The 21,675-nt window shown below is 43.7% G+C and overlaps 1 protein-coding gene across 1 annotated transcript in view; it reads right to left on the bottom strand.

The window, feature by feature from the left end:
* LOC143926554 (vitellogenin-1-like) overlaps positions 1-21,675 on the bottom strand; it is a 269,217-nt gene that overhangs the window by 30,362 nt on the left and 217,180 nt on the right. Inside the window, exons 27-30 of the mRNA XM_077450393.1 lie at positions 19,301-19,443; positions 19,087-19,225; positions 14,516-14,648; positions 9,195-9,384 (exon numbers count right to left, since the gene is read on the bottom strand). Of these exons, the coding sequence (XP_077306519.1) occupies positions 9,195-9,384; positions 14,516-14,648; positions 19,087-19,225; positions 19,301-19,443 (605 nt within the window). The remainder of the gene's footprint in view (positions 1-9,194; positions 9,385-14,515; positions 14,649-19,086; positions 19,226-19,300; positions 19,444-21,675) is intronic.

Genomic DNA, 21,675 nt, shown 5'->3' with positions numbered 1-21,675 from the left:
TTTCAGGAGCTTTTCAGGTGCTTTTTTTAGCGTGAAAGCGCCTGAAAAGCAACTCAGTGTGAAAGGGGTCTAAGCCCTTGTACACACGGTCGGAGATTCAAACAACCAAATACGTCGGATTTTGTCCGAAACTGTTGTATACACGCGGTCGGACGAAGTTGTCGGAAAATCCGATCGTTCAGAACGTGATGACATTATTTCGTTACGACGGGACTATGTTCAGGCTAGTAGCCAATAGCTTTGATGTAGGAATTTGATCTGAGCATGTGTGGCACTTTGTCCGATCGGAATTCTCTACACATGATCGGAGTATGTCCGATCGGAGCATTTTGTCGGAAAATATTTTCGGCAAGTTGGAAAATTTGGTCCGACGGAAACAGTCCAATGCAGACAGTCGGAATATCCGACAAAATGCTCCGATCGGACACATTCCATAGGAATCTCCGATCGTGTGTACAAGGGCAATGAGAAGGGACTATCATGACTGGGGTATGCAGAAGAGGCGAGGTTGTACCAGAGTTTTCAGTGGGGTGATTTTTAAGTAATGCAATTTTTACTCACCGGATTGGAGAGTTTGAGGCCTGGGGGAGCGGTCTGTAGTGTGTAGAGAGGAGGAGGATCTTGCTAGAGATCAGTCGGAGCTTGTGTCATCATCTAAAAAGATTCTCCTACCCTCCCCTACAGGCCCAGACTGGCAATAGGACACACCAGGCATTTACCTGTTAGGTTGGGGCCACCAGGCCACATATCCTAACAAGATCTGGCTAATGCAAGGGGTCCCCAACCCCAGTGGATCTTGATGACCGGGCCACACAACTGGAGGTAAGTGGGGACCGCGGTCTGAACAGGACTAACAAAGACCGCAGTCAACGCTCAACTCCCACTATTTGGCCATGCCTGTGTCTCCTCTCCCTGTTCTCCTGCCTGGCCAATGATGTCATCATATCAGTGGAGCAGGGGGGTGGGAGGAGCTGGAGATATGTACAGAGAGCAGGAGTCTTTTAATGAAACTTTTCATATTAACAAGCGGGTAATTGGGCAGAGAGTAAAAAGGTGGCACTGTGATTAGAGAGAAAAGGGGGAGGGGTCATGACTGCAAGGGGCACTGTGATGGGGGGCTGTGATTGTTAGGGGCACTGTAATATAAACCAAAAAAAGAGCCGCTCAGCCTAAAATGCCCAGGCCTATTTTTTGTCCCAGACCAGGCCTGCTCCCCTAAATACTTTGGAATTATGTTCCTTCAGAGGTTTACTTTTTTTATCTCCACTTTATGGGTTCTATTACATTTTCTTATTGTTTGGCTCACTCTTAGGTGTGTTGGATTGTAAGTCCTTTTTTTCATAGCAGCTGTCAGGGAGTCTATGGGTCTTTGAAAGCAGTTACAGTTGAAAATTTTGGAAAATTTGGGGTCTCTTCCTAACAATACTTTGGTAATATTGGGGTTTGATTAGGCTGTATCTGGGTGTATGTAAGTGCTTAATTGTCCCAGAGACAGTGTAGGAGTGGCTGGGGGCCTTTTCATTGGGTGGTAGATACAGCTAGTTTAGTCGTGACTATTTCTGCCTTCAAAGACCTTAGACATGGTAGGCAAAATCTTTTTTAACTTTTATGTATTGATTGTACTTTATGCATCATATTTCTTCTCAGTGTTGTAACATAAAAAAACTGTTACGGCCATTTGACTCCAAATAAATGTTGTCGTCTGGTCGTTTGGGTAAAGGGGAGATGTTTTAGTTGGGGTTTACCACGTTAGAGGCAAGACCCCCCAGTCAAGCTAACTTCAGCTTGTAGTAGTTTACATGGACAGTTACATGGACTTGTTATTATAAGCGTATATAAAACCAAACAATGAAAGTGTCAGGGCTGGGCTCAGCCCTTCCTTCTCTAAGCTGGCTGCTCAGCTGTCGGCTAATTGCCAACTCCTATCTCTCCACAGTTACTCAGCTGTTGATGATATCCTGCTCGTCAGTCCTGCCTGCTTAAGCCATCCAGTCCAGAGGAGCTCTGCCTTCGCCTTGGTCAACATCACAGAAGCTGAAACGCTCTCCTGCGATCCTGTTCAAGACTTGCTTTGCTGACATCCCTTCTGGCTCCAGATCCTGCTGGCTGTTCCACTACATTGATCCCTGACCTTCTGGCTTGGCTGACTATCCATTCCGGTTACTGAACTCTGGCTATGTTTTGACTACGTTTGTTCTTTTTACTCTTATTATTAAACAAGTGTGATTTAACTGTACTTCTGTCTCAGCCTAATTTCATGGTTTCTAACATAATGTCTTTTTTTATATCTTTTTGATGATAAGGATGAGCTCAGGCCCTTGTATCAGAGAGTGTCTGCGCTACCTATGATTGGCTGCTGGCTTTGACAGTTTTCTTATGGGATAGCTCAGGTGGGTTTGGACTTGTGTCTGAACATGCCGGAGCTCATTTCTATTTCATAAGTCCAAAATTGAACTATTTGTACCAGCAACAGGGATGGTTGCTAGACGCCAGGCGGCACAGGCACTAGCAACCAGTACAGCGGGCATTAGAGAGGCCAGGCAAGCGGCGTGGCTCCACCCACCTCCTCCCTCCATCTTCTCCAGGCTCCAGCACGGCATAAAGAGAACAGGGCCTCTCTCTGCGCTGCTGCTGGCCTGCTGCTAATGTGAGAGAGACTCATTTATTAATTTATTACATTTTTGCAAAAAGTGGAATATGCCTTTAAACACAATGGTAAAATATCTGGTGGAGTGTTTTTAGTGAAGAGGGAGTGAGGTGAATTCATTTTGTAAGTGGCTACACATATCCCGGAATTGGGTGAAGACTGATGTTGTTTTGTGAAGATTTGTTTTACAATAAGAAAGACATTTTATGAAACTTTGAATGCACTTGGATTTATTCTTTTCATTTGGAAATCATCCAGATACACATTGGGATTTATTTGTTTTTTTTCCATATTTGTAACTTATGTGTTTTCACTGCAGGAGGTGGTTTTATTTGTAGAAGCGTTACACTGTGTTATTTCATAGTATCAAGAGGGCTTAAAACTAGTGAAGCAGCTAAGTAAACGGGTTTTCACATCTTTTTTTGCATGAAGAGCATGGGATATGTAAGGCTACTTCTTCAATAATCCAGGCTTTGATTTACCATTATTTATTTATTTATTTTGCCGGATTCTGTTGGTGGCATTTTCCTTAATTTCCCATTATAGAAAAAGGAAATCAATAAGATCTTTGTTTTTCCTAGAACAGGAAATGAGAAGTCTTTGCAAAGTGTGAAGAAATACCCTTTTAGGTCACGGTTTGTTGTCCCTACTGGAATCATGAAATGTGTATGACCAAAGTGCTGGATTTGACTCATCAATGGAATCTGGTTGATGGTGAATTAGAATCATATGGAGCATAGTGGCTTTTGTGAGGCCGTCAGGGAAACCGCCTTAACTAGGAGATCCACAGTTTGGAGTCCACAAGTAAAGAAAGTCCAGTGACAATGCCATCTGTGAGTCCAACATTTCTTATTATTGGCGTTAGCTCATAACAAGACAGTCAACATAAATACAAAGATTTGCCCCTTCAGTAGGGCTACAAACAGATATGAGATATGGTAGCCCTGAAGAAGGGAGAGATCTTTGCACCCCTGAAATGTGTTAGCTGTTTTGTATTAGTGAACACCAAGTATAAAGCCAAGAACTGCGAGACCAAAATCTTTTATTATTGGTGTTTGTTCATAACAAGACACATCAATCAGCCAAAGTGTTTTGGGAGTGTAAAGTACTCCACCTTCATCAAGGCTACAAATAGGTATGAGATATGGTAGTCCTGAAGAAGGAGATCTTTGGATCGCTAAAAGGTGTTGGCTGTTTTGTATTAATGAACACCATCTAAAAAGTCCAGTATCAGTGCCATTTGCCAAGAACTGTGAGGCCTAAATCTTTTATTATTGGTGCTTGTTCATAACAAGACACTATCACGCCGCCAAAGTGTTTAGGGACTTTAAAGAGCTCCCCTTCATCAAGGCTACAAACAGATATGAGATATGGTAGCCCTGAAGAAAAAGATCTTTGCATCTCTGAAATGTGTTGGCTGTTTTGTAGTAATGAACACCAATATTCACATTTTGGACACTATGTTCTTTGGTTTGGTGCTCCTCCTGGACTTTTTATCCATTGTAAGTGTGTCCTATTCCAGTAACAGCTCTAAAGCTGGCCATAGATGGATCGAAATTCAACGGGTTCAGAAGGAACCCGTCGAATTTCGATTCATTCTTGGCTATCCCTGATCAACAGAAGTTGATTGTTGGATTGTCTTCTTTCAAATGGGAATGTTGGAAAACTTTTGTCAATCAACCAATCCTCAACTGCAGTTCAATGTATTTTGACAGTGGAGAGTCCCGCTGTCAAAATGCAATGACTCAGAGGGTGGATTCTTTTATCCATCTTGCTTATGTGAATGGAGAAGTCTGTTCATTTTTTTTTTTTTTTTCGTTCAGCCCCTGCTGCCTGAATGGAAAAAAAAGGACCCGTCTACGACCAGCTTTATACTTTGGATAAATCAAAATTTTTTGTTTAAATGGCAATAGTCACCAGGGCCACCATCAGGGGGGTACAGCCGATACAACTGTAAGAGGCCCCGGAGGCCTGAGAAGGCAGGACAGGTGACGGGGAGCCGTGTTGTGCACTACAGAAATGATCTTGCAGCTTCTGCTGCTCTCTGTGTCATTCAGCTCAGACATCGAGCTCTTTACTGCCATCTCTGGCTACTATGTGCATGTGCACCCCTCATGTGAGCTGCCTGTACTGTGCTCCTCTGTGTCAGAAACTTGTCGGCTTTGTGAAAACGATCTGGGACTAGGTGGGAAGACTTCCTTTACAAGTAGGGGCTGTGAAGGAAAGGGAGGGGGTGTGTACAGTGTGTACAGGGAGGGGCCAGAAGCTTGTGTTTTTACAGATGTGTGTATGGGTGGGGCTGACATATATACAGGTGTGAGGGGGGCTGGCATATATACAGGTGTGAGGGGAGCTGGCATATATACAGGTGTGAGGGGGGCTGGCATATATACAGGTGAGAGGGGGGCTGGTATATATACAGGTGTGGGGTGGGGGACTGACATATATAAAGGTGTGAGGGGGGCTGATATATAGACAGATGTGGGGGGCTGAAATATAGACAGGTGTGGGGGAGGGTGGGGCTGACATATGTACAGGTGTGAGGGGGGCTGGTATATATACAGGTGTGGGGTGGGGGACTGACATATATACAGGTGTGGGGGGCTGACATATATACAGGAGATGTGAGGGGTGCTGACATATAGACAGGTGTGGGCGGGTGGAGCTGACATATATACAGGTGTGAGGGGGGCTGATATATAGACAGGTGTGGGGGGCTGAAATATAGACAGGTGTGGTGGGGGGTGGGGCTGACATATGTACAGGTGTGAGGGGGGTTGGCATATATACAGGTGTGGGGTGGGGGACTGACATATATACAGGTGTGGGGGGCTGACATATATACAGGTGTGGGGGCGGCTGACATATATACAGGAGATGTGAGGGGGGCTGACATATAGACAGGCATGGGGGGGTGGGGCTGACATATATACAGGTGTGAGGGGGGCTGACATATATACAGGATTGTGGGGGGGGGGCATACAGGTGAGGTGGCCGGTGTGTGTATTCAGTGGAATGGCCCTGGGGAATGTTGGTGGTCAAGCTTGGGGGGGCCCAGGCCTATAGCTGAGTAAGTGGCCCAAAAATGTCTGATGACTGCTCTGATGGTCACCAAGACAAAGAAGGAGAATTTCCCCAGCAGGGACATAGACAGCAATAAATGAAAATGTGATATTAACCCTTCTACACACCGAACATATTAGCTCTAGATACACTTGGTTTTCTCTTTTGTGTACTAATAAATTCAAATAGGGGATATATTTAGGATATTAGCATACAATTAGCTATGTGGTTAGCCCTTCAACCTAGCAGCACTGTAGCCCTTCAACCTAGCAGCACTGGGGTCATCGGTTCTAAACCCAACCACGACACTATCTGCCTAGAGTTTGCATGTTCTTCCTGTGCCTGCGTGGGTTTCCTCCGGGTACTCCGATTTTCCCGCCGCTCTGACCGGGCTTCCTGTCCCACCGGGAGACCCGATCCACGTTCCCGCACCACTGCCGTCTAGCCACAGACTGGAACGAAACCATAAATGGCTCGTTCCAGTCTCCTGAATGTAAACACGGAAGCGACGTCACAACGTCACCTCCGGTTTACTCGGGTACCAATAGCGCCGGATTTTAAAAAAATGCAGTATTCAGAATCGCCGTTTTTACCGATCTGAATACTTTGAAGTGCAAAGGAGGGATTGGAGGTCTTTTAGACCCCCGATCCCTCCATAAAGAGTACCTGTCACCACCTATTACTGTCACCAGGGATGTTTAGATGTCTTGTGACAGCAATAAGTGATCAAATATAGATTTTTTTAAATACAATTTAATAATATAAAAATAAATAAAATAAATAAGAAAAGATTTTGTTTTTAAAGTGCTCCCGTCCCCGTGAGCTCACGCAGCAAAGAAAATGTATATGGAAGTCACTCCCGCATATGTAAACGGTGCTCAAATCACACATGTGAGGTATTGCCGCGATCGTCAGAGTGAGAGCAATAATTCTAGCACTAGACCTCCTCTGTAACTCTAACCTGGTAACTGTAAAAAAAATGTAAAGCGTTGTCTATGGAGATTTTTAGGTACCGTCGTTTGTTGCCATTCCACGAGTGCATCCAATTATAAAGCGTGACATGTTTGGTATCTATTTACTCATCGTAACATCATCTTTCAAATTATATAAAAAAATTGGACTAACTTTATTGTTTCATTTTTTTTTTTTAATTCATGAATTATGCATTTAAAACACCACTGCACAAATACAGTGCAACATAAAATATTGTAACAATCGCCCTTTTATTCTCTAGATTCTTTGCTAAATATATATATATATATATATATATATATATATATATATATATATATATATATATATATATATATATAATGTTTGGGGGTTCTAAGTAATTTTCTAGTAAAAAATACGTTTTTTAACTTGTAAACACCAAATTTAAGAAATAGACTTAGATATGAAAGGGTTAAATTGTAAGCTCCTTGCGGGCAGGGACTGATGTGAATTTATAATATAAAGTGCATTCAGAAAGTATTCACAGCGCTTTACTTTTCATTATGTTACAGCCTTATTCCAAAATGGATTCAATTAATTATTTTCCTGAAAATTCTACAAACCATACCTCATAATGTCAACGTGAAGGAGTTTTTTTTTAAACCTTTGCAAATTTATTAAAAATGAAAAAAATCCCATGCACCCAAGTATTCACAGCCTTTGCCATGACACTCAAAATTGAGCTCAGGTGCATCCTGTTTCCACTGATCATCCTTGAGATATTTCTAACTTTATTGGAGTCCACCTGTGGTAAATTCAGTTGATTGGGCATGATTTAGAAAGACACACACCTGTCTATATAAGGTCCCACTGTTAACAGTGCATGTCAGAGCACAAACCAAGCCATGAAGTCCAAGGAATTGTCTGTAGACCTCGGAGACAAGATTGTATTGAGGCACAGATCTGGGGAAGGGTACAGAAAACGAGCACAGTGGCCTCCATCATGGAAAATGGAAGAAGTTTGGAACCACCAGGACTCTTCCTAGAGCAGGCCGCAGGAAAAATGAAGCAATTGGGGGAGAAGGGCCTTAGTCAGGGGGGTGACTGATGGTCCCTCTAACAGAGCTCCAGCTTTCCTTTGTGGAGAGAGAAGAACCTTCAAGAAGAACAACTATCTCTGCATCACTCTACCAATCAGTCCTGTATGGTAGAGTGGCCAGATGGAAGCCACTCCTCAGTAAAAGGCACATGACAGCCTGCCTGGAGTTTGCCAAAAGGCACCTGACGGACTCTCAGACCATGAGAAACAAAATCCTCTGGTCTGATGAAACAAAAATTGAACTCTTTTTCCTGAATGGCAAACATCATGTATGGAGGAAACCAGGCACCGTTCATCACCTGGCCAATATTATTTCTACAGTAAAGCATGGTGGTGGCAGCATTATGCTGTGGGGATATTTTTTAGCGTCGGGAAATGGGAGACTAGGCAGGATCGAGGGAAATATGAAAGCAGCAATGTACAGAGACACCCTTGATGAAAACCTGCTCCAGAGCGCTCTGGACCTCAGATTGGGTGAAGGTTCATCTTCCAATAAGACAACGACCATAAGCACACAGCCAAGATACATAGGAGTGGCTACGGGACAACTCTGTGAATGTCCTTGAGTGGCCCAACCAGAGCCAAGACTTAAACTCGATTGAACATCTCTGGAGAGATGAGAAAATGGCTGTGTACTGACACTCCCAATCCAATCTGATGGAGCTTGAGAGGTCTTGCAAAGAAGAATGGGAGAAACTGCCAAAAATAGGTGTACCAAGCTCGTAGCATCATACTCCAAAAAGACTTGAGGCTGTAATTGGTGCCAAAGGTGCTTCAACAAAGTATTGAGAAAAAGACTGTGAATACTTATGCACGATTTTTTTTTTTTTTATAAATTTGCAAAGATTTCAAGCAAACTTCTTTCACATTGTCATTATGGGGTATTGTTTGTAGAATTTTGAGGAAAATAATGAATTTAATCAATTTTGTAATAAGGCTGTAACATCACAAAATGTGTAAAAAGTGAAGCCCTGTGAATACTTTTCGGATGCACTGTATATGTAAAGCGCTGCATAAATTGATGGCGCTATATAAGTATCTGTAATAAATAAAATAAATACATAAATAAGGTAAATAAAAAATCAATATAACTATACAAGTGTGTATGCGCACCGGAGGTGTTTCATTGCCACCAATGTAATGCATTTTATCAGTCTTTTAAATAAAATTCCTATTTAGAGTGCACATTGCCCCCATTAAACCTTTATCTAGCTGTCATGTTTTATTGAAGCCTTTAAATTCTTCATCATTTATCGCTTTAAAGCAAAGAAAAAAAAAAGAAATGGTCCTTGGCACTGACTTTGTCTGTTGATATGGGCACAGTATCTCTATTACAATGACAGAGCTGGTAATAATGAAGGGGGCAGTGAGTATCACAAAGCTCATTTCTGCTGAATGGATTGTCAGAATAACCTTTTCAAATGCTTCTAGCTCATTAGTAGGTGTACTTACGAAGATCTCAGCTTGACATTCATTTCAAAGGTTGAAAATCCTTGACCCGTTCTTTTCATGGCCACCAAGAACCTTAATTGATTGGAGCAGTCTTGAGCTATCACCGTATAGCAGGGTGCAGGGGAAAGGGAGCACCCCAGGTTCACCCCATCGAACGTCACAATCTTTTCACTATCCACTTTGCATACAGCTGAAACAACACGTGAATTGATGTGATCAGTACAATCTTTATGCTGTGGGTTTTATAGAGCGGACTATGTCAATTTTAACTGGTATGCAACCCATGTAAGTTATAACCCATGTAGCCACCTCTTCTTTAGTTGGGCATGATAGTGCAGAAGTGGGAGCATGTCTGTATTAACCTTCACACTCAGCCCCTGTACACACGGTCGGAGATTTCAACAACCAAATCCGTCGGATTTTGTCCGTCGGATCTTGTCCGAAACTGTTGCATATACACGGTTGGACAAAGTTGCCGAAAAATCCGATCTTTCAGAACGTGATGACGTAATTTCGTTACGATGGGACTACATTCAGGCTAGTAGCCAATAGCTTTGATGTAGGAAATTGATCTGAGCATGCGTGGCACTTGGTCCGATCAAAATTCTCTACACATGATCGGAATATGTCCGATCGAACCAGTTGGTCGGGAAATATTTCCAACATGTTGGATAATTGGGTCCGACGGATATTCCGACGGAATCAGTCCGATGCATACCACACACAGTCAGATTATCCGACGACACGGTCCGATAGGACACATTCCGACGGATTCTCCGCCCGTGTGTACAAGGGCTTACACTGCATAAGTACAATATCTACAGTATCTCACAAAAGTGAGTACACCCCTCACATTTTTGTAAATATTTTATTCTATCTTTTCATGTGACAACACTGAAGAAATGGCACTTTTCTACAATGTATGTAGTGAGTGTACAGCTTGTATAACAGTGTACATTTGCTATCCTCTCAAAATAAATCAACACACAGGCATTAATATCTGAACCGCTGGCAAAAAAGTGAGTACACCCCTAAGTGAAAATGTTCAAATTGGGCCCAAAGTGTCAATATTTTGTGTGGCCACCATTATTTTCCAGCACTGCCTTAACCCTCTTGGGCATGGAGTTCACCAGAGCTTCACAGGTTGCCCCTGGAGTCCTCTTCCACTCCTCCGTGATGACATCACAGAGCTGGTGGATGTTAGAGACCTTGCGCTCCTCCACCTTCTGTTTGAGGATGCCCCACAGATGCTCAATAGGGTTTAGGTCTGGAGACATGCTTGGCCAGTCCATCACCTTTACCCTCAGCTTCTTTAGCCAGGCAGTGGTTGTCTTGGAGGTGTGTTTGGGGTCATTATCCTGTTGAAATACTGACCTGTGGCCCAGTCTCCGAAGGGAGGGGATCATGCTCTGCTTCAGTATGTCACAGTACATGTTGGCATTCATGGTTCCCTCAATGAACTGTAGCTCCCCAGTGCCGGCAGCACTCATCCCCAGACCATGACACTCCCACCACCATGCTTGACTGTAGACAAGACACACACTTCTTTGTACTCCTCACCTGGTTGCCGCCACACACACTTCACACCATCTAAGCCAAATAAGTTTATCTTGGTCTCATCAGACCACAGGACATGGTTCCTGTAATCCATGCCCTTAGTCTGCTTGACTTCAGTAAACTGTTTGCAGGCTTTCTAGTGCGTCATGTTTAGACGAGACTTCCTTCTGGGACAACAGCCATGCCAACCAATTTGATGCAGTGTGCGGCGTATGGTCTGAGCACTGACAGGCTGACCCCCCCCCACCCCATCAACCTCTGCAGCAATGCTGTCAGCACTCATATGTCTATTTCCCAAAGACAACCTCTGGATATGATGCTGAGCATGTCCACTCAACTTCTTTGGTCGACCATGGCGAAGTCTGTTCTGAGTGGAACCTGTCCTGTTAAACCGCTGTATGGTCTTGGCCACCGTGCTGCAACTCAGTTTCAGGGTCTTGGCAATCTTCTTATAGCCAAGGCCATCTTTATGTAGGGCACAAAAATATTTTTTAAGATCCTCAGAGAGTTCTTTGCCATGATGTGCCATGTTGAACTTCCAGTGACCAGTATGAGAGGGTGAGATTGACGACCCCAGGAAGGGAAAATGGCTAATTGAGCCCAATTTGGACATTTCCACTTAGGGGTGTACTCACTTTTGTTGCCAGCGGTTTAGACATTAATGGCTATGTGTTGAGTTATTTTGAGGGGACATCAAATTTACACTGTTATACAAGCTATATACTTTCCATTCTAGCAAAGTGTCATTTCTTCATTGTTGTCTCATTAAAAGGTATGTGAGAAACTGTATCTATCTGTTTATATATTGATTTTTCTGGCTTCAATTTGGTTTTTATATGCAGCAGCAAAGGTCCACTTTAAGGCCCCTTTCACACGGGACGGATCAGTAATGATCCGCCCCGTGATGATCCGCTTGCTCAGCGGGGATCGCTCCATTGTCCCTGCTGAGCCGGCGGCGGACAGGGCGGTCTCTGCACACTGTGCAGGGACTGCCCTGTCAGGTCTCAGCTCTCCTCTATGGGGATCAGATGAGCACGGACCGTCTGTCCGAAAATAGGATTTTCCTCCGTCTGCAGAATCGGACAATAGCGGAGGCGGACGATAGCGGGTGTCTGCGGATGTTTATCCGCAGACACCCGCTATCCCATAGGAATGCATGTATGTCCGTATTTCATCCGCAAACGGATGGACGAAATACAGACATAATGTCCGCATGTGTGAAAGGGGCCTAAAGAGGAGCTGCACCTTTAAAAAAATATTTAAAATCAGCAGCTACAAATACTGCAGCTGCTGACTTTTAATAAATGGACACTTACCTGTTCCAGGGTCCAGCAATGTCGGCAGCAGATGCCGAGCAACCGCTCGTCTCTCAGCTGCCCCCGCCACCATCCTCGGTAAGGGAATTGGGAAGTGAAGCGTTGCGGCTTCACTGCCCGGTTCCCTACTGCGCATGCACAAGTCGCCCTGCAGGTCTCCACTGGTCCCCGCTGTGTCCTGGGAACTGTGTGTTTCCCAGAACACAATGGGGGGGGTGAGGCATTTGCGGCTAGCTGCAGCTAGCTTGTCCCGGAAGTGGGTGCAGATACCTGGCTTATACAGGTATCTGCACCCCCCTTCCCCCTGAAAGGTGGCAATTGTGGCACTGGAGGGGGGGGAGGGTTCCGATGAGCGGATCTTCCACTTTAGGGTGGAGGTCCACTTTAAGGAAAACGTTACCCCCAACAGTTCATATTCCTGATATGTGCCTGTTGTCCCATGAAAAAGTATTCTATTCTATTTGTATTGTTTCCATTGTGTGAAAATCCCTGGTGTTTCTGCCAGTCCCTCTGCTTTCCTATTAAAAACTGACCACACTAAGAAAGAGAGCACAGCATGGTCAGTTCTTTATCTGTGCTTGAAAGTGTGCGCTCCTCCAATAAACAGGCTTGTGCTGACACGCGCCCCTGCACAGCCATTCACTGGTTCTCCTCCCCCAGCTCTCCGAGCTCCTTATGCAGCCAAGAACACAATGGGTGTTATTTACAAAAGGCAAATCCACTTTGCACTACAAGTGCAAAACGCACTTGAAATTGCACTGAAAGTGCACTTGGAAGTAAAGTCGCTGTAGATCCAAGGAGGACATGCAAGGAAAATAAAAAACAGCATTTTAGCCTGCACATGATTGGATGATAAAAGCAGAGCTTCCCCTCATTTCAGATCTACCAGTCAGATCTACAGCGACTGCACTTCCAAGTGCACTTTCAGTGCAAAGTGGATTTGCCTTTTGTAAATAACCCCCATTGAGTCAATAAAGAGTCTGCCTGCTCACAACGTTTTTGATCTAAGGGGTTGATTTACTAAAGACAAATCCACTTTGCACTAAAAGTGCACTCATAAGAGCAGTCACTGTAGATCTGAGGGGGAGAACTGAAATGAGGGGAAGCTCTGCTGATTTTATCATCCAATCATGTGCAAGCAAAAATGCTGTTTTTTATTTTCCTTGCATATCCCCCTCGGATCTACAGCGACTGCACTTCCAAGTGCACTTGCAGTGCAAAGTGGATTTGCCTTTAGTAAATAACCCCCTAAGACTTTGTTTCCACTTTAAGGTTTTTGTACCCCAGACTAATGAAGGGCCTGTTATGGATCGGAGTGGGACCCCACTCTGTTCTTTTCCTTTATTTTTCATTGACAGCATTTTTAAATTTTTTTTTTTACATTCAGCTGTCAGTTGGGAAACTCGCTGACAGCTGATGAGTCATTGGGGGTTATTTACTAAAGGAAAATCCACTTTGCACTGCAAGTGCACTTGGAAGTGCAGTCGCTGTAGATCTGAGGGGGACATGCAAGGAAAATAAAAAACAGCATTTTAGATTGCACATGATTGGATGATATAATCAGCAGAGCTTCCCCCCGTTTCAGATCTACCCCTTATGCCCCGTACACACGGTCAGAAATTCCAACGGGAAAAGTCCGATCGGATTATGTTGTCGGAAAATCCGATCGTTTGTGGGCTCTAGCGGGCTTTTTCTGTCAGAATTTCTGATGGAAAAAATTTGAGAGCAGGACCTAAAATTTTCCAACAACAAAATCCGATCTGACTTTTTCCAATCATGTGTATAGAACTCTGACGCACAAAGTGCCACGCATGCTCACAATACATTTGGGGACGAAAGCTAATGGCTACTGTCTTCTTTATAGTTCCATCATACACGTTGTATGTCACCTCGTTCAGAACGATCGGATTTTCCAACAACTTTGTGCGACTGTGTGTATGCAAGACTAGTTTCGGCCAAAATCCGTTGGAAAAAAATCAGACGGATTTTGTGGTCGGAATGTCCGATCGTGTGTATGGGGCATTCGATTTAGAGTGACTGCACTTCCAAGTGCACTTTCAGTGCAAAATGGAGTTGCCTTTCGTAAATAGCCCCCATTGGTTGTTAAGGACGTGGCAGCTTGGCTTCCCAGCCTCTTAACAACCAGCACAGAACTCGCATCAGTCGATCAATTTTTCAACCAATCCAAATTCCAATCGTTCTGAAAATTTGGCATTCATTCGAAAATAAAGAAACCAAATGAAACAAAACACTTTTTCCATTCTGTATCTGTCTAAGGACTTTGTAGAGCACAAACAAAACGATCACATTGGTCAAATCGTAACAAAGTTGCACTCATAGCAAATAATGTCAAAATCACACCAAAGTCGCAGGGTAAATTTGCAATGGAAATCGCACGATTTTGAAGTCACACAAGTGTGAACGGACTCTAAATGATTAGGAGATCACCTTCGCTAGTTCTTTTGACCAATGATGTGGTATCGGGAAGAGCCGTGACGTCCGTCAGGTGAATTGTCTTAAGCCAGTGAGTAGCGAATGACAGATCCAATGGGAAGGGGACGCCTTGCTTGTAAATCGTCATCTAAGGAAGGATGAATAACACACTGATTATTACTGGGTCATAGACGAATGTAAAGCAGAACAAACAGCTTCATACAAAGATGAAATATTTATGGGCAATCTCTTTTTACTCTTTTGTAATTAAATTCAGCTAGTTTTATGTACACCAGAGAACATGGGCAGGCTGGGGACCTGACTTTTCTCTGCTGCGGTTAAGCAGCATGATAGCAGGCTCATTTCTGTGCTCTGTCCTCACCAGCAAAACTGTAAGGCTCCATTCACACCCGGGCGACTTGAAATGCGGGTGGAATTACCACGATTCTACTCACGAATGATTCAGAATCACGGCAAAATGCAGGACGGTTTGCAATGCCATTATTTCTCAATTGGCACCCCAAACGCATTGGAATTTCGCAATGATAAATTGCAACCAAATTGCGCAAACAAGAAGCTTCTTTTGGGCTTCCTGCAGTTTTGTTTGCGCGATTTGTTGTGCGGCAAAATCGCACCTAGATTCTGAAGTAAACTTCTGAAGTCAAATCGCCTAGGTGTGAATGGAGCCCAAGTCCCCTCCTTATAATTAGTTAACTATATTTCAGATGCGTCAATACAAAAAGGTATGCAAAGTCTTATGCCCTGTACACAGGAAAATGTGCGATCGGATCGTGTTGGGGGAAAATCCAATCGTGTGTGGGCTCCATCGGACTTTTTCTGTCTGAATTTCTGACACACAAAAGTCTGAGAGCTGGATCTAAAATTTTCCGACAACAAAATCCGATCGTTGAAATTTCCGATCGTGTGCAGACAATTCCGACGGACAAAGTGCCACGCATGCTCAGAATAAATTACGAGACAAAAGCTATTGGCTACTGGCCCATTTATGGTCCCGTTGTACCGGTTAAACGCCACCGCGTTCAGAGCGATTGGATTTTCCGACAACTTTGTGCGACCGTGTGTATGCAAGACAAGTTTGGGCCAAAATATGTCAGAAAAAATCAGACAGATTTTGTCGTCGGAATGTCCGACCGTGTGTACAGGGCATTAGGCTACTTTCACACTGTGCGTTAGCGCTAAAGCGACACTCATTTAATTGACGCTTTTTGGCTGCTAGTGGGGTGCTTTTAACCCCCGCTAGCGGCCGAAGAAGGGGTTAAAAACGCACGTGTTGCCGCGCTTTCAAAGTGCTTTCCAGGAGCTTCAGAAGCGCTGCCCATTGATTTTAATGGGCAGGGCATTTTGGGAATATATAGCGCTCCCAAACCGCCCCAAAGATGCTGCTTGCAGGACTTTTTTTAACGTCCCGCAAGCGCACTGCCCCAGTGTGGAAGAACTCAGGCTTTCACATTCGGGTGGCATGGGAGGCGGTTTTTAGGTGCTTTACAGGCGCTATTTCTATTGCTAAAACGCCTGAAAACTGCCTCAGTGTGAAAGGGGTCTTTGGCTTCATTTAGACATGCAGCTTGAAGGGCACAAAAATGCACAGTTGAGCCGCATTTTGCCACCCACCAACTGCCCCCCACTTAAGCTGCAAAAGGCAGTGGATGGCAGTGTTTATATGCTACGGTCGTAATGCTTCATTTTGTTTACCCTACATGTGGCGATACACGCTACACACTTAAGCAAATGTGGAAGTGCTGCAAACTCCCTGCAACCACATAAGACGCATACTATTGCGGCACGTTTGTCTGCAAAAATTGAGCACACATAGGCAGTGAGGAGGCGTCACATTGTCTCTTCACCACCTGTCAGTAGCCCCCGTTCACATTGGAGTAATTTGTCATGCAACTGTTCAAATAGGATGTGACGCTGACTTTGCGGTGCGACATCAATTTGAAAAAGTAGTTGCTGCACTACTTTTGGCGATTTCGGGTGCTACTTGCCTGCTACGTGCAGCTTCATGCACAGATGTCTTTCAAGTCATACTGACATGCTGCTTTGAAATAGTGCGATTTCAGATTAGGACACACAATTTCAAAGCCGCAGTCCATGTGAATGAGGGCAAAAGCGCGACCTGAACGTGAATTGGGCTTCAGAACAAAGTGAGATTAAGATGCACATTTAAATGTACCCTTACAATTTATTTTCTTTAGAAAGCAGCCACAGTCTAAGTAGAAAAGCCCATCCCTTGCCACCACAGAGTGGGCCCTTTGATCTCTGTCGGACAGCACTTGGCTCTTTAGCCTCCTACTCTCTAATCAGCGGGTAGAATGAGCTTTCCTGATTGCAGAGCTATATGTTTGACTAGGTAGGGCACACTCTGCAGAGAGACCACTGCTTCCTCGCAGAGGGTTTCACCCTTCATTTGCTGGCAGGGGACAGGCTCTTCTACTCAGACTGTGGCTGCTTTGGAAAGAAAACCAACTGAAAGACATTGCATAACTTTTATTTTGATGCCCCTGGAATGTATTTACCAGATTTAAACAGAGAGTTTGCTTGGATTAATTAAAGCCTCCCAAAATAAAAACTGTCAGTTTTTTCCTCTGCCTGTGTCTGACCAATCTGCAATAAAATGACCTTTTCAGTAAAGTGGGGCTGTAGAGCCATCGCTGTGCCACTGATGGGAATGCTGCTGGTGAGGCATCGCTAGTGCGACATGGTCCTAAGAAGAATTTACATTCACAGACAGGTCCTAAAATTTCCAATTCCTTCACATGAACCTATCAAAAAGATCTTTGTAGCACCCTCCTAGATAGGTGTTAGGATTAGGTGAATAGGTGTTAGAATTAGGTGAATAGGTGTTAGGATTAGGTGATTTTAGTTCTGGTTCACTGTACCCAGTGTGGCTGTGTTGATTGTTTGGTCTGTTCTCTGATTCAGTAGTTGACGGATTGACTGCTTGCCCCTTAGTCCAGAAGGCTTTGAGAATTAGTGGGTGAGAAGAGTCTAATCAGCAGCTAAATATTCTTACAGCCCTGCCCAATCCTTGGGGAGGGTTGCCCAGATGGTAGCTGGGAGCCTGTATAAATACTCTGGGAGGGTCGTTGGGTATTTTTCCTTAGAAGGCGATCATAGCCTAAGGGAGATCATAGCTTACCCCCTTAGGCCATCCTCTTGCCATGTGCTTGCAGGGTGCCGAGGTTTCAGGTGGGCTACCTGGAGGCCTGCTTTGCTGGAAGCTGCAGAAAGCTGACTGAGGGATTGTTGTTATGAGGATCTAGTCTGGTATCACAGGGAGAAAGTGTTGCAAGGATATTGGAAGGAGGCAACCAATTTTCCAAGGACAATCGTGAGTACAGGCTAGGAGAGATCCTAGAGACTATAGGCTGCCAGAGTCAGCTGTGCATGTAAAGGGAACATAGTGTCCAGAGTCCTGAAGAGCTTAGTCTATTTAATTCCCAGTGAAAGGACTTTGCTTGTAATTTCCACCAGAGGAAGATTGAACCCTTACAACACACTTTTTGCTACAGGTAAGCCTGTAGCTACCCTGGATATCTCCTAAACCTGAACGCTATGCATACTAGCTCATTATGCCTTTGCCTTACAGGGTGTGCTTTTAAAATAAAAAAACATTTGCCTTTACTTCTACTACCTCTTTAAGCACCTTACAGAAGTACAACATTTTTATCTAGGCACTCCACACAACGCAGGAGAGATTTTTGTTGTTGATGTTGCACAGATAACATTCATTTGGATTAAAAATAGTATTGCTATAAGACAGAACCAGCTATCTCTGCCCTGTTCATCATCACTTTACTACAGTAAGAAATCTTTGTTCTATGAGCCGGCGGGTGACAGGTCCCTCTCTGCTCACTGAGCTGGGAAAGAATTTGTCAAGCGCCGCTGGTTGCTATGGAGAGATCGGACGAAAACGGACGACATGTCCGTTTTCATCAGATCCCACCCGATCCGATCAGCCAGGGACAGATGCGAACGTAGGGCCATCCATCTGATTTGAGAGGATCGGACTGGGCTGACATCCATCGCTCCATAGACATAACATGGACTGCCTGTTCAAAGGCCGACAAAACTGACAGGCGGACCTGAATGGTCCGTTCGTGTGAAAGGGGCCTTAAGGTATTATAGGATTCTTCTTTAAAGCAGAAACATTTCTTTATACCCACCAATAGCTTTCTCAAGGTATCTGATTGTGATTGTGTATATTGTTATCATTCACCTGTCAATACTATCTGTTAGTGGTGCAAGCATTATTTCAACCTAGTCTTGGTTGTAACCAGGACTAGTTAACTAAGCCTGGTTACAACCAAGACTAGGTTGAAATAATGCTTGCAGTAATATCAGAGAGATAATCCTTCATCTAATCCTCTCTCCTTGAGTAAGTAAAAATCGGAGTTAAAACTACTTGCTTTGTGTCCATGTCTCATTTAAACGTATACACAACGTGTCTGAACCTAGAGTGTCAGAGGGGCTGGAGAGCTTGCAGGGTCATGGCTGCATCCGAGGGGGCAGTGCTACAGATACATGACAGTTCTGCTTCCTATCTTGTATCAATGGCCATATACCTCAGGGGTCCTCAGGGTGGTGTCGATTGTGTCAGTAGAGGTGGAGGCCACTCTCACAGTGACCTGGTGTGGTGCATTTTGACGACGTAGCTCTGAAAATCCCAGTGTATATGCCACTCCAGGAACAAACGGCATGACACTAGATGGATAAAAAGAATATTATCAGATATATGAATGACATTTCTTCACAGAAATACAGCAAGGATTCACATACCTTTTAGTCAGCCCATTAAGCCAAGAGGGCAGCCTCTTCCAGTTCCATGACAGCTGTATGGCCGGATCTCCAGCCATCTGACCGGTAGATACTTTTGCTGCAATTATGTAGTCCTGGCAGTTTGTACCCCATTTAATCACGGCCTGTTAGATCAATCAAATTTGGATTATTTGAGCCTATTAAATATTTCATTAAATATTTCAAAAACCTTAGTAAATTTAAAGATGAACTCTGAAAAGCAGCTAAATATATACTTGAGCTCCATTTATGGGAGCTGCTTTACCTTCCAAAAGATTCTGTCAATTTTGAAATTCAGCTCCCAGCCCCCGCTCCCTTTGACGGACAGACGTTTGACCTCCAATGCAGCATAAACATAAATTGGTCAAGAACACACCCTTGCTAGCTGATTGGATAATAAAGGAGAAGCAGCAAGCTGATGAAGTCATTCCTCTGCTCAAAAATGCCAGCATGTTCACTATCAGCACACCTGATTGGCTCCCAAAGAGGGTGACTATATAGGGGGAAACTAGGATGCTGGTATCATGCAAATTTAGGCACTTACACTAGTTGAGAATAAACTTTAATTTTACTATTACTCTTTTAATTAGTACAAGGGACGGTACTTAGATTTATTGAGAATAGTCCCTTGTGCTGTTGGATGCTCTCTTTGTTTAAATCTTCATTCCTCTGTCCCCCCCCCACATACCCCAGCAGCTGTGATCTTTTGGTGCTGCAGGTATATTATAAGCCACTTGACCTGTCATAGGCATTATTTAACCACTTCAGCCCCGGACCATTTTGCTGGCCAAAGACCAGACCACTTTTTGTGATTCAGCACTGCGTCGTTTTAACTGACTATTGCACGGTCATGCGAAGTGGCTTCCAAACAAAATTGATGTCCTTTTTTTCCCCACAAATAGAGCTTTCTTTTGGTGGTATTTGATCACCCCTGCTGTTTTTATTTTTTGCGCTATAAACAAAAATAGAGCGACAATTTTGAAAAAAATTCAATATTTTTTACTTTTTGCTATAATAAATATCCCCAAAAAATATATAAAATTAATTTTTTTCCTCAGTTTAGGCCGATACATATTCTTCTACATATTTTTGGTAAAAAAATCGCAATTAGCGATTATTGATTGGTTTGCGCAAAAGTTATGGCATTTACAAAATAGGGGATAGTTTTATAGCATTTTTATTAATATTTTTTTTTTTACTAGTAATGGCGGTGAGCAGCGATTTTTATTGTGACTGCGACATTCTGGCGGACACATCGGACATTTTTGACACATTTTTGGGACCATTGTCATTTATACAGCAATCACTGCTATACAAATGCAACCATCGCATCTAAGAATTGGTAAGCTGCAATATAATAAATGTTTGCTTTTGAATTTAATGCTGCTTTAATTTAAGCCCCGGACCAATTTGCAGCCAAAGGACCAGACCACTTTTTGCGATTCGACACTGCGTCGCTTTAACTGACAATTGCGCGGTCGTGTGACGTGGCTCCCAAACCAAATTGGCGTCCTTTTTTCCCCACAAATAGAGATTTCTTTTGGTGGTATTTGATCACCCCTGCGGTTTTTATTTTTTGCCCTATAAACAAAAATAAATCGACAATTTTGAAAAAAATGCAATATTTTTTACTATTTGCTATAATAAATATCCCCAAAAAATATATAAAAAAAATGTTTTTCCTCAGTTTAGGCCGATACCTATTCTTCTACATATTTTTTGGTAAAAAAATGGCAATTAGCGATTATTGATTGGTTTGCGCAAAAGTTATGGCATTTACAAAATAGGGGATAGTTTTATAGCATTTTTATTAATATTTTTTTTTTACTAGTAATGGCGGTGATCAGTGATTTTTATTGTGACTGCGACATTCTGGCGGACTCATCAGACATTTTTGACACATTTTTGGGACCATTGTCATTTATACAGCAATCAGTGCTATTTAAATGCAGTGATTCCTGTGTAAATGACACTAGCAGTGAAGGAGTTAATCACTAAGGGGCGAGGAGGGGTTATGTGTGACGTTGTGTGTTTTTTTTTATTGTAGGGGGGCGTGGCTTGGCATGTGACGTCACTGATCGTCTTTTCCTATAACAGAGAACAGATGATCGGTGACAGCCTCAGTAGGAAGCACGGGGAGAGGTTTGTTTACACAGACCTCTCCTCGTCCTTCAGCTCTGTGAGCCGATCGCGGTACACCAGTGTCAATCGGGTCCATGGGTCCCGCGGCCACGGTCACGGAGCTCAGGACCAGGTCGTGAGCACGTCACCGGCGGCGCACTCGCGACCCACAGCTGGGCCCTTAAAGAGCAACGTACCTGTACGTGTTTGTGCCCAGCCGTGCCATTCTGACGACA

The sequence above is a fragment of the Lithobates pipiens genome, unplaced genomic scaffold (assembly GCF_037356315.1).
Source record: "Lithobates pipiens isolate NorthernLeopardFrog02 unplaced genomic scaffold, aLitPip1_a1.2 Scaffold_23, whole genome shotgun sequence".
Taxonomy (NCBI): domain Eukaryota; kingdom Metazoa; phylum Chordata; class Amphibia; order Anura; family Ranidae; genus Lithobates; species Lithobates pipiens.
Note: the sequence above shows the minus strand (reverse complement) of the source record. Positions and strands in the feature narration are given on the sequence as shown.